Raw genomic sequence first — 14,066 nt, 5'->3', positions numbered from 1 at the left:
CTAGCCCCACATTGGATGTGGAGGCTAATTAAAAATTTTTTTAAAGGCAAAAACACAAACATTGAAAAATAAAACTGAGAGGGAAAGAGAGAAGGCATACAATCTTAACAATAATTCCCCTCCACACAAGAAAACAAAATATGTCCTCAGTAGTATCTGGGCAAAAGATCTGAGTTGCCTCAGAATCCCTAACAAAGCTGACAGGTAATTTTCTTAAGACTCATTTTGTGACCTAACATGATTGAGCCCAGAAAATGTTCCCTATGTGTTGAGAAGATGTATTCTGACTCCATTGGAAAAAAATGTTTCACATTTGTCAGGTAGGAACATTTGGTGTAACAAATGGTTCAAGTCCAATGTTTCCTGGAAATTGTCAACTAGGTGCATTCCAGAAGATTATATGCAGAAATATGTGGTGAACTATGGAAGCACTTGCCTATAACTACTAGATACTTTTATTATAATCAGCAGTCCAGATTAGAGCAACTAAGAGAGCCCTTGTCATGACTATATCAAAAACTCTGTTACATGTATATTACCCTACCATGCTGCCTATGAAAATACTGTATCTCAGCTCTAAAATAACTATTTTCTACTCTGCTTTGATAAGAAAACTGAGAACCAGAAGTATGACTATCATTTGCCAGGTGGTCTCCTACTATTTTCTGTTCATTGGAATATGTTAAAAGGAAACTGGAAGCTACTGGAAGGATGAGTATCCCAGCATGTTTGCTTGCTATTCCCGTCAATGCCACACAACAATGCCAAAATCATTGCTTCCATTTTCTAGTTTTATATTTTCTCATACTCCCAGCAAAAAATCTCATCATGCTCCCTTGGAAGAATCAGAGCCAGACACCAGTTGGATGCTTTTCAAGAATCTGACTCTCAGGTCCATGAGAGATCCTCCTGTGCTCCTAAGGCATGAGCTCCAACTATACAGTGCCCCTTCACAGCAGTTTGGGTCTTGGATCCTATGTGACCCATCCTCTCAGCTTCTGGTACCCTACAACCAGCAGGATAAGACCTTCTCATCTGAGTGTCAGCTCTAGGAAGACCTTCCACCAAGCTTCTAGGTTTTCAAACTTCAAACTCCCCTCTTTGTTCCCAAAGACATACAAGGGGAAGTGACATCCTGCAGTTATTACCTCTGCTATTTCTGTAGTCTTTTTGTGCCCTCTGTCCACCTAAACTTGTTTTTCAAGTTCCTTGGATTAAACACTACCAGTGTTAAACACTGGTATGATTTCTCTCTTTCTATCTAGAGCATATTAACACACCCACTTCAACATTCCTTGAAGAGAAAGTCCAATAAAGCATCACAAATCAAACCAGATTAAAATATCTCTGCCTTTGTTTCCTGGTACTCATGAGATTATATTTGTCAAAACCAAAAACACTTACCGATCATGAAACATGACATTAGTACTTCTGAAAAATCATACAGACTGTGCTGAATTAATAAGGGCTATTTTTCTTTGGAGACGTGTCTAGCAAGAAGTTGCTACAGCTGAGGTCAAAGAGGTTGATGCCTGTGTTATCCTCTAAGATTTTGATGTATTCCTATCTCACATTTAGGTCTTTCATCTATTTTGAGTTTATCTTCATGTGTAGTATAAGAAAATGATCTATTTTCATTCATCTACATGTGGCTGTCCAATTTTCCCAATATTTTGTTGAAGAGAATATCCTTTATTCCATTGAATATTCTTTCCTGCTTTGTTAAAGATTAGTTGATATAGGGGTGCCTGGATGGCTCAGGGAGTTAAAGCCTCTGCCTTTGGCTCAGGTCATGATCTCAGGGTCCTGGGATCGAGTCCAGCATTGGGCTCCCTGCTCAGTGGGGAGCCTGCTTCCCTTCCTCTCTCTCTGCCTGCCTTTCTGCCTACTTACGATCTCTGTCTGTCAAATAAATAAAATCTTAAAAAAAAAAAAAAGGATTAGTTGACTATAGAGTTGAAGGTCCATTTCTGGGTTCTCTATTCTGTTCCATTTATCTATGTCTGTTTATGTGACAGTACCATACTGCGATGATTACAGCTTTGTAATAGAGGTCGAAGTCTGGCACTCTGATGCCCCACTTTTGGTTTTCGTTTTCAATATTCCTTTGGCTATTTGGGCTCTTTTCTGGTGCCATATAAATTTTAGGATTGCTTGTTTCAGCTCATGAAAAATGCTGGTAGTATTTTGATAGGGATTGAAATGAATGCATAGATTGCTTTGGGTAGCGTAGCCATTTTAATAATATTCATTCTTCCAATCCATGAACATGGAATGTTTTTCCATCTCTATGTGCCCCCTTCAATTTCTTTCATAAGGGTTCTATAATTTTTAAAGTATATATCCTTTACCTCATTGGATTGGTTATTCCTAGGTATTTTATGTTTTTTGGTACAACTGTAAATGGGATTGATCCCTTAATTTCTCTTTCTTCTGTCTCATTGTTAGTATATAGAATGCAACTGATTTCTGCACATTGATTTTATATCCTGCTGCATTGCTGAATGGCTGTATGAGTTCTAGTAATTTTGGGGTGTAGTCTTTTGGGTTTTCCACAAAAAGGATCATGTCATCTCAAAGAATGAGAGTTTGACTTCTTCTTTGCAAATTTTAATGCCTTTTATTTCTTTTTGTTGTCTAATTGCTGAGCCTAGGACTTCTACTACTATGTTGAACAACAGTGGTGAGAGTGGCTTCCCTGTTGTGTTCCTGACCTTAGGGGAAAAGCTCCCAGTTTTTTGCCATTGAGAATGATATTCTCTGTGGGCTTTTCATAGATGGATTATTGGTTACTGAAGTATGTTCCCTCTATCCCCATACTATGGACAATTTTAGTCAAGAAAAAGGCAAGGAGGGGTGCCTGGGTGGCTCAGTGGGTTAAAGCCTCAGGTCGTGATCCCAGGACCCTGGGATCGAGCCTCATATTGAAATCTCTGCTCGTCAAGAAGCCTACTTCCTCCTCTTTCTCTGCCTGCCTCTCTGTCTATTTGTGATTCCTGCCAAATAAATAAATAAAAACTTAAAAAAAGAAAAGGCAAGGAAAACAAGGATAAAAATGAACTATTGGGACTTCATCAAGTTAAAAAGCTTTTAACAACAAGGGAAACAGTCAATAAAACCAAAAGACAACTGACAGGATGAGAGAAGATATTTGCAAATGACAAATCAAATAAAGGGATCTATCCAAGATCTATAAAAAACTTCTTGAACTCAACGCCCAAAACACAAACAATCCTGTCAAGAAATGGACAGAAGACGTGAACAGACATTTCTCCAAAGAAGACATACAAATGGCCAATGAAGCATGAAAAAATGCTCAGTATTTCTTGGCATCAGGGAAATACAAATCAAAAGCACAATGAGATAGCATTTTGCACCAGTCAGAATGGCTAAAATTAACAAGTCAGATGAGGATGCAACCCTCTTGCACTGTTTTGGGAACAGAAGCTGGTACAGCCACTCTGGAAAACAGTAATGGAGGTTCCTCAGAAAGTTAAAAATAGAGCTACCCTATGACCCATCAACTGCACTACTAGGTATTTACCCCAAAGATACAAATGTAATGATCTGAAGGGGCACGTTCACCCCAATGTTTATAGCAGCAATGTCCACAATAGTCAAACTATAGAATGAGCCAAGATGTCCACTGACAGATGAATGGATAAAGAAGATGTGCCCATATATACACAACTGAATATTACTCAGCCATGAGAAAGATGAAATCTTACCATTTACATCGACATGGATGGAACCGAATGGTATTATGCTGAGCAAAAAAACTCACTCAGAGAAAGACAATTATCATACGGTTTCACTTATATGAGGACTATAAGAGCCAACACATAGGATCATAGGGGAAGAGAGGGAAAATGGTAAGTCATCAGAGCAGGAGACCATCCATGAGGGACCCTTAACTATGGGGGAAAAAAACGATGGTTGCTGGAGGGGAGGTAGGTGGGGAGTGGGGTAACTGGGTGATGGGGCATTAAGGAGGCGCATGGTGTGATGAGCATTGGATATTATGCATAAAAATGATGAATTACTGAACTCTACATATAAAACCAATGATGTACTATATGTTTGCTAACTGAATTTAAATTTAAAAAAAGGAGTTATTTTTCATAGGCTGCTTATGCTATAAATATAATCTTCCCTGAAGAGTTGGGAGAAAGTAAAAACACTTGACCAAAAAATTTCAAGTTACTGACAAAGCAGTAAAACATGTGTTAAAGGTAACACTAGCTATTATATAAAAAGTTATGGAGGTCTGAGGCAGAGAAAAAGTAAAAATATTTGGAACAATTCCATAACCATAAGTAATGCCAATTTCATGTGCCGGATTTAGAGATAAAATTCAGTAATGGGCTATTGTCAACACACTTTTTATTTTTATCTTTATTTTTATTCCTGCCTTCTTTTTTAAAACAAATAAAATAACACCTCATTTGAAATCCAAACTGGGTCATTTTGGTTATCTAAGTAATTGAAGATCTTTTATCTCAAATGAATAAATGTTAGTATCACTGTGGTTGTCAGAGGAAATAATAATAGATAAATGTAGCCTTAATTTTTCTTTTAGTTCATGGTCTTCTTACTTAAAGCTAAAGTGATCTTTTGAGAAGCTTTTATCCCAAACATAAGTCTCAGCATTTTAACTTCTATTAGTGGCATTTTACTCACCTATACAATAACAAAAAATAGAAAAAAGTGAAAAACCCATCTATTCCTTTGCTGCACTGGGCTGGAGAACTTTAAGCACAGCCCTGCGTATCTGTTTGGTCTTCACGCTGTAGATGATGGGGTTTAACACAGGGGGGATTAGCAGGTAGGCATTGGCAATCAGAGTATGTACATAAGGTGGAGCCTGTTTCCCAAATCTGTGTACAAAGGACAGACTAACCAATGGAATATAGAATATAGCAACAGCCCCAATATGTGAGACACATGTGCTAAAGGCTTTCTTTCTCTCCTCTGGAGATGCAATACTGAGGACAGTCTTAATGATTAAAAAATAAGAAAAAATAATGAAGATGGAGTCCACTCCAGCAGTGGTGATCAGGGCTGTCAACCCAACTCACTATTGATCCTGGTGTCTGTGCACGAGAGCTTCATCATGTCAGGGTGGAAGCAATAGGAGTGGTGGAGCACGTGGCTGTGGCAGAAGGACAATCGTTTAAGAAGCAACACCAAAGGAGTCTGTATTAGTGTCCCCCTGGTGATGATTGCTACTCCAATCTGTACTATTTTAAGGTCAGTTAAGATAGAAGCGTATCTAAGAGGACTAGAGATGGCCACAAAACGATCAAAGGCCATGGCCAACAGCACTGAGGATTCCATAACAGTGAAAACTTGAATGAAGAACATCTGTGATAAGCAAGCATTAAAGCTGATCTCCCTGGCATCGAACCAGAATATACCCAACATGGTGACCAGGGTGGATATGGACAGGCCAAGGTCAGTGGTGGACAGCATAGAGAGGAAATAATACATGGGTTCATGGAGACTGGGCTGGGTGACAATGGCAAAGAGGATCAGGCTGTTTCCTGAGAGAGCGGTTATGTAGAGAAAGCAGAAGGGAATGGAGATCCACGTATGGAAGGCTTCCAGCCCGGGAACACCAGTTAGCAGGAAAATGATGGAAGAGGATGTGGTATTCTGTAAAGTTGACATGTTGAACTCAAACTGCAGAATCTTAAGCTGAATATCCTGCAATGATAAACTGTATTTCTTTATAATGAATTTGATTTGAAAGTAATTATTTCACCTAGTAAACATTTATAAAAGACAACATCTGCATTATATTAAGAGCTTATGAAGATTGTTTAAAAAATAAGGAAGAAAACTAAGACCACATCTAATAAAGAAGCAGAAAACAGGAAATGAACAATTACGTGAGGTTACAGAATTTGTCTATAAACAAATCTAGCAATGACCTTCTTACTTAAATTCATTGTCCGTTAAGCAGATTGCACCCATAACTTCCTGACTTTACAAGGTATGCAGTCAAAAAATACTTTATGAAATGTGTATATTGGGTTGTATGAAATCTTAACTGAACATCAAACAGTACATGCAGGGGTTCTGATATAGTAAATAAAGTAAATTGGCTTCTGAGAGCCCAAAAAGAATGTTCTTTTCATCTCTTAGATATGTTTTTGAAGCACGTTGATTATCTCCAGTCATAATAGCCTATATTTGTTGAGCCTCTACTATCTGTTAGTAGTTGTGATAGCATCCTATATGGACATACAACTTATTTGTAGTATCATAACTTGAACTGTATCTAATTAGCTTTCATGTCACATAATTAATATAAGCCATCAAGACTATTACAAACAGAACTATTTGAGGATAAAGGGTCTCAAAAGTAAGTATTAAGGATACTTTGACATTCTCAATTTTTATTTGGCATCCCAAATCCATTTTTTAGGGCTGCATATTCTACATGATGATGCATTCAGAATATATATGCACACACACACACACATACATAAGTTACTCACATGATAAGTTCCTAAATTATCTGTACCCTGAACTTCGCCATCTCTAAAGTAATAATGACAGATATATCCCATAGAATTTTTATAATGATTAAATTAGTTGATGTATATGAAAATCTCTGGGGGTATTTCACTGTGATATAAAAGTCACCAAATACTAGCTATTATATTTTTTTAATTAAATTTAAAATATTGTATAATAATTTCTTTTGTTTCCTCTCCCACATCTATTTGCATGCCACTCCCCCTTAGTCACAGGTCTTACTGTCTGAGCTGAGATAAAAGATGAAAATATCTAAGTCTGATTTCAGCAATGACTACTAGTTAATAACTTCTTCATATAGTCCCTTCTTCCTCCACAGCTAAGATTTTCTTCTTCATTCTTTCCTGATTCAGAAGAACTCTTGCTCCCTTCCAAAGAAATCTTACCTACTATGTAACCTCTAAATAAATTCTGGATATTTGTACAGTTTAAAGATTTTTATTTATTTGACAGACAGAGATCACAGTAGGCAGAGAGGCAGGCAGAGAGAGAGATTGGAGGAAGCAGGCTCCCTGCTGAGCAGAGAGCCCTGCTCGATCCCAGGACTCTGGGATCATAACCTGAGCCAAAGGCAGAGGCTTTAACCCACTGAGCCACCCAGGCGCCTCATGGATATTTGTATAGTGTAACATTAAATTACTGAGTGCATATTGTAAACCAATAAAGGCATACAGAACCAAAATAAACATGGCACCTGCCCTCAAAGATACTTAAGGAAGGATAAAACACTTAGAAAAACAAGAATCCAGTATGGATTTATTTTATCACCATCAAACTGTAAGGAATTTGGATGTTTTCTAAACACCAAACAAAATAAAAAAAAAATACATAGGTGCATTTCTGCACTGTCAAATAACCCTACCAATTTTCCTTCTTTATTAAAATTTGAATGTTTTCATTTGTACCATTACCACAGTCTATAAATATTTTAACTTCTTTCTCAACCTAACCATAACACCGCCTCCTTCCTGTTGCATGTATCTCTTTCCCTTTACCAACAACTTATTGAACATTTGTCTAGCCTCATTTCTCTCTTAAATGCTTCACACCCATCACTAAAATTTTCTTTTTTTTGGACTGAAGCATACTCTATTGCATTCTATTGCTGCATAAAAACCTAGCACAAAGTCATGGTTTGACAGACATTCATTACCTCAAAATTCAGCAAGTCAGACATCTGAACACAGCATCCACAGGGTCTCTGCTCAGGGTTTCTTTCAGTCAGGACTCTGTGCTCATCCAGAGGTCAAGATCTCTTCCAGACCCACCCAGGCTTTTAGCAGCATGGTATTCCTTGTGGCATAGAATTGAGGTCTCCTGTCTCTGGCTGGCTGTGGACTAGAGGTTGCTTTCATCTCCTAGAGACTGCCCTCTACCCAGCCAGGTGGACCTCTCACAACATGACAGGTGGCATCTTCCAATCCATCAGAGGAATCTCTCTGTTGCTTCTTGTCCCTTTTAAATGCTCACATGATAGGGCCAGGCCCACCAGAATAATCTCCCTTTTGATTAACTTTAAGTCATCACAAACCCTAATGACATCTGCATATTCTATTTGCCATACATACAATGCAACATATCCCATCACATTCATAGGCCCACTCACATTCAAAGGGTGGGTTTCATACTGCTGTAATCATAGAGGACAGCAATTGTGAAGACCCTTTTAGAACACTGCCTACCTCGGCCAGCCAACCTACAAACTTTACAAGTTTGACTTCTAATATGTCCTTAGACTGACGCATCCTCACCCTCCCACTTCTATCACCTCTATTATAATAACAGTTTCATTAGTTTTTGCAGAAACTACAGTAATTTTCTCATACGTAATTTCCCCTCCTTGAGTTTCGAGTTGTTTACACACTTTTTCTATATTGACACCAGCATGAGCTCTCAAAAATACATCTTCCTACAGAGCTCTTCATTGTCGTCAGCATGAAGTCAAAACTCTTTCCCCCTTTATCACAGAAGTCAAGGATCTTCTCAATCTAACCAAAATCTAGTTTTCCTGCTGTCCAATCTCTTCTCTACCCCAGCGACCTTTTGATATGATCAGCCTGGACCTTTCCTACCTCACAAAACTACCAAATACAGCAAGTTCTTTCACAGTTCTTATAGTAAGAAACTTCACAAGCAAGTTCTTTCACATATTTACTGGCTATACTAAATATAGCAAGTTCTTTCACACTGTAAAGACAACTTGCTTTATTAAATTTAATAAATTTATTAAACATAAATTTATGTTTAATTCACAAATCCCCCACTCTTCTTTGACTGAGCCTAAATTCTTTAGACTTATTGTTTGTTTCATGGATCCATTCACAAATTCAACATTAGTATATTATCTTTAGGATGCATTTTGTGGTATCACTTTGTCTGCCTCAAGGCAGAATGAATTACTTATTCCTCTGGAGTAACATTCTCTTTTTATTTATACATCTAGAATAGTGTTAATTCCATTGTATGATCATAAGTTGTTTGAAAATGTGCCTCTCCAATTTAAATCAGCTACTGGGAGATAGACCATTGCTTTCATCATTATATTCCTGTTACCATCCCCTATATTTGCAGTGTGGGAAATCAACAGGTTGGTTTTTTTTTTTTTTTAATTAAATCTAAAAGTTGTAAAATGGTGAGGGATTCTGGAAATAAATCAGGATCTCAACACATTATAGCTTTGTGCATTTAATTCATGCTGTGTGGCCTCAAATTATTCAGGTAACTATTAGAAGAATCTCAGGGAGCTCTTTTAGTTCTATAAAATGAAGGGGTCTGTGTGTGTGTGTGTGTGTGTGTGTGTGTGTGTGTGTGTGTTGGGTTTTTTTTAATGAAATACTTATGCTACTATTTTAGGGGAAACCTCTATGTGCCTCCCTCATTTCTTGATAGTAATTCTCTCTTATATAAAAACAATATTCCAGTCCCATCGTAAGAGCATTCTACAGATCTTGTGCAGGACTGTCTTGAGTTAACTCTCTCCTCTGATTACAGAAAGTCAGTAATATGGTTGCAGGGTAAGGTAGGTCTAGTTTCAAATGTTGGCTCTGCTACCAGCCAGCTGAGGTTCTCCAAAGAAGCATTTTATACCAGGCTCTGCTTCTGTAAAATTAAGTTCACCAACAGCATTAACTGTAAGGATTAAGTGAGATAGCATTTGTGAAGCATTTCACCTGCTATCTAGTATGGGAAACATTTAACAATGGTAAGTGGGAATGAGGTTGGTAAACGGGGATGGGGTGGTGAGTGGTAGCAGCTGTGACAGCTCTACTTAGACAATGATTTAGAAATGTAGCACAACTAACCAGAAAACTCACAACAGCAAGGACATGACAACAACCTGCTCCAAGCATAAGGATATGCGGTCCATGGGTCAACTAAACCCCATCAGTTAGAATATAATTTACCCGAATAGAGACTTCAGGGAAAATCTTTTCGTAGTTTTCCTGAGACACCCAGGAGAGGTTTTTTTGCAATTAATTAGATCTTCCTCATTCTGAAGGAAACCAGTGTGTGTAAAGTTTGATGTCTTCCTGGAATGCAGCACTTTTACTTACAAAGAATGGAGCTTGTTCTTTCCCACCCTGTTTGCAAGAAAAGGGCTTGAGGAGCTTTGGAGGCTTTCTCCTTAGGGATAGATAGCATATATAAGGATCCATGACTCAGGCTGCATGAAATCTCCTAATCAGAAAACCCCTGGAAGACTTTCTTTGGCTCCTAGAGTATAAAGTTTCCCAAGGGTTCATTCTACCTCATGACTTCCCTACCTTTCTACTTTACGACACCTACTTTTCTCGTGTCCATGCAAGGACTAGTATTATAGTGCCTTGACCTAGCATTATGGTAAAATTTTGCTAGAGGTAAGCTTGTGAGTAAAAACTCCAAAACAAAAGACCTGCTATATGTACAAGCTCATTTCTCTCCCTACCTTACCTCCACACCCAGCAGATGAATGTATCTTCCTCCAATATCAATTGGGTGGATTTTGTATATATTTTTTTAATTTTTAAAGATTTTATTTATTTATTTGACAGAGAGAGAGATCACAAGTAGGCAGAGAGGCAGGCAAAGAGAGAGGGGGAAACAGGCTCCCTGCTGAGCAGAAAGCCCAACATGGGACTCCACCCCAGTACCCTGAGATCATGACCTGGGCCGAAGGCAAAGGCTCAACCCCCTGAACTACCCAGGATCCCCAATTTTGTACATTTTTAAGAGACTTCTTCATCCATGGTGGGAAAAAAGCTTCATTGAGTCCTTCATAGAACACTTGAAGTATCCATCACATTCCAGGGTTTTGTACTGATAATACAGAAAAATACCACAGAGTCACTTTCCCCAGGGCTCACAAGTCAGTGAGGAAAGAGGCATCAAAATCACTGATTACAATAGGGCATAATTACTATGAAACCACAGAAGAAAGAGCATGCATTTATCCAGGTCATCACCTGGTCTGTCTGGATACATGGGAGAAGAGAGCACAGGAAAACCAGGAGTAATTCATAATATGGTTGGCACATGTGGAGAACAAATGGAAGAGCAAGTAGAAAGTACAGCTAAACAGGGAGGCAGAATCTATACCACAGAAGATTTTACAGGCATTGTCAAGCCTTTGAATCTAAACAACATAAAAGACATTGCACAGTAGGGAATTTAATCTTTCTCCTTCCCTAGAAAAATGCATTTCTACATCCTTGAGAAGCAACTGAAGATTTCAGGCATCTTGTTGGAGGTTACATAATGTAATGTCGTTCCCTGCTTGATACAATATCAACCTGAATGATACAAATCTTAAATTTTGCATCTAAGCCACAATACATCAGTTTTAGTGAAATGTCAATTAGGAACATTCTCAAACAGAACCTCAATGTGCTCATGTGGTTTTGGCAGAACACTCAGTCACTCAATCTTTCAAATTCTTCATCAGATGAGCCAGATTATTATTTTCAACTTTGGCTCAGACAGTTATGAACAAGCATTGTTTCATAAGTCTATAAACTAAAGAAAAATCTTTGATAATATATAGAGTTCTGTATTTGATGATGCTGAATTCACAGGAAAACAGAGCTTAAAAGGAATGAAAAGTATTGTCTGTAAGATTAAAAAAAAAAGTAGACTTTAGGTATTTTTCTGTGAATTATATCACTTTAATAAAGAAGGGAAAGAAATATACTTTCAATTTTATTAGTGATAGTAGTAGTATAACTACTGCATGCAAAGTGATATGTAATTTCTTATTGAAGCATAAGTCAACATTGCTGCTTTATAAAAACATTTTCTAATACATTTATTTTTAAAATTTGAAAATACGATTTCCCAATTTACATTCTCACAAACAGTGAATGGGGTGGAAGGGTCCTTTCTTTCCAACAAAAGCATGGGGTGGAGGAGTCCTTTCTTTCCAACAAGAAACATTTGTTTCTTGTTTGTTTGTTTGTTTTAACTTATTTTTTTAAATAAACATATAATGTATTTTTATCCCCAGGGGTACAGGTCTGTGAATCACCAGGTTTACACATTTCACAGCACTCATCATAGCACATACCCTCCCCAGTGTCCATATCCCCACCACCCTCTCCCCTCGCCCCTCTTCCCAGCAACACTCAGTCTGATTTTTGAGATTGAGTCTTTTATGGTTTGTCTCCCTCCCAATCCATTGCTTTTCATTTTTCCTTTTCCTACACCCAAACCCCCCACATTGCATCTCCACTTCCTCATATCAGGGACATCATATGATAGTTGTCTTTCTCCAATTGATTTATTTCACTAAGCATAATACCCTATAGTTCCATCCATGTCATCGCAAATGGCAAGATTTCATTCCTTTTGGTGGCTGCATATTCCATTATGTATATATACCACATCTTCTTTATCCATTCATCTGTTGATGGACATCTAGGTTCTTTCCATAGTGTGGCTATTGTGGACATTGCTGCTATAAACATTCAGGTGCACATGCCCCTTGGAGCACCACATTTGTATCTTTAGAATATATACCCAGTAGTGCAATCGCTGGATCATAGAGTAACTCTATTTTTTCAGTTTTCTGAGGAACATCCACACTGTTTTCCAGAGTGGTTGGACCAGCTTACATTCCCACCAACAATGTAGGAGGGTTCCCCTCTCTCCCCATCCTTGCCAGCATCTGTCATTTCTTGATTTGTTAATTTTAGCCATTCTGACTGGTGTGAGGTGGTATCTCATCGTGGTTTTGATTTGTATTTCCCTGATGCCAAGTGATGTGGAGCATTTTTTCATGTGTCTGTTGGCCATCTGGTTGTCTTCTTTGCAGAAATGTCTGTTCATGTCCTCTGCCCATTTCTTGATTAGATTATTTGTTCTTTGGGTGTTGAGTTTGCTAATCTCTTTATAGATTTTGGATACTAGCCCTTTATCTGATATGTCGTTTGCAAATATCTTCTCCCATTCTGTCAGTTGTCTTTTGGTTTTGTTAACCGTTTCCCTTGCTGTGCAAAAGCTTTTGATCTTGATGAAATCCCAATAGTTTATTTTTGCCCTTGCTTCCTTTGTCTTTGGCGATGTTCCTAGGAAGAAGTTGCTGCAGCTGAGGTCAAAGAGGTTGCTGCCTGTGTTCTCAAGGATTTTGATGGAGTCCTTTCTCACATTGAGGTCCTTCATCCATTTTGAGTCTATTTTTATGTGTGGTGTAAGGAAATAGTCCAATTTAGTTTTTCTGCATGTGGCTGTCCAATTTTCCCTGCACCATTTGTTGAAAAGGCTGTCTTTTTTACATTGGACATTCTCTCCTGCTTTGTCAAAGACTAGTTGACCATAGAGTTGAGCATCTATTTCTGGAATCTCTATTCTGTTCCATTGATCTAGGTGTCTGTTTTTGTACCAGTACTATACTGTCTTGAAGATGACAGCTTTCTAATAGAGTTTGAAGTCCGCAGTTGTGATGCCACCAACTTTGGCTTTCTTTTTCAATATCCCTTTGGCTATTTGAGGTCTTTTCTGGTTCCATATAAATTTTAGGATTATTTGTTCCATTTCTTTGAAAAAGATGGATGGTACTTTGATAGGAATTGCATTAAATGTGTAGATTGCTTTAGGTAGCATAGACATTTTCACAATATTTATTCTTCCAATCCAGGAACATGGAACATTTTTCCATTTCTTTGTGTCTTCCTCAATTTCTTTCATGAGTACTTTATAGTTTTCTGAGTATAGATTCTGTGCCTCTTTGGTTAGGTTTATTCCTAGGTATCTTATGGCTTGGGGTGCAATTGTAAATGGGATTGGCTCCTTAATTTCTCTTTCTTCTGTCTTGTTGTTGGTGTAGAGAAATGCGACTGATTTCTGTGCATTGATTTTATATCCTGACACTTTACTGAATTTCTGTACAAGTTCTAGCAGTTTTGAAGTGGAGTCTTTTGGATTTTCCACACATAGTATCATACCATCTGCAAAGAGTGTTAGTTTGACTTCTTCTTTGCTGATTTGGATGCCTTTCATTTCTTTTTGTTGTCTGATGGCTGAGGCTCGGTCTTCTACTACTATGTTGAATA

The 14,066-nt window shown here is 37.9% G+C and overlaps 1 protein-coding gene across 1 annotated transcript; it reads right to left on the bottom strand.

Annotated features, from left to right (window-relative positions):
* Nucleotides 1-4,720: 4,720 nt before the first annotated feature.
* On the bottom strand, nucleotides 4,721-5,670 carry LOC309840289 (olfactory receptor OR51C1-like; the record flags this gene model as incomplete). Its single annotated transcript, XM_082682367.1, is given in 2 exon segments — nucleotides 4,721-5,076; nucleotides 5,079-5,670. Coding segments are annotated over 2 exon segments (948 nt in total).
* Between the last annotated feature and the right edge of the window lie 8,396 nt (nucleotides 5,671-14,066).

The sequence above is a fragment of the Mustela nivalis genome, assembly GCF_964662115.1.
Source record: "Mustela nivalis genome assembly, chromosome: 9".
In the NCBI taxonomy this organism is placed as follows: domain Eukaryota; kingdom Metazoa; phylum Chordata; class Mammalia; order Carnivora; family Mustelidae; genus Mustela; species Mustela nivalis.
This window is presented reverse-complemented; position numbering and strand designations above follow the sequence as displayed.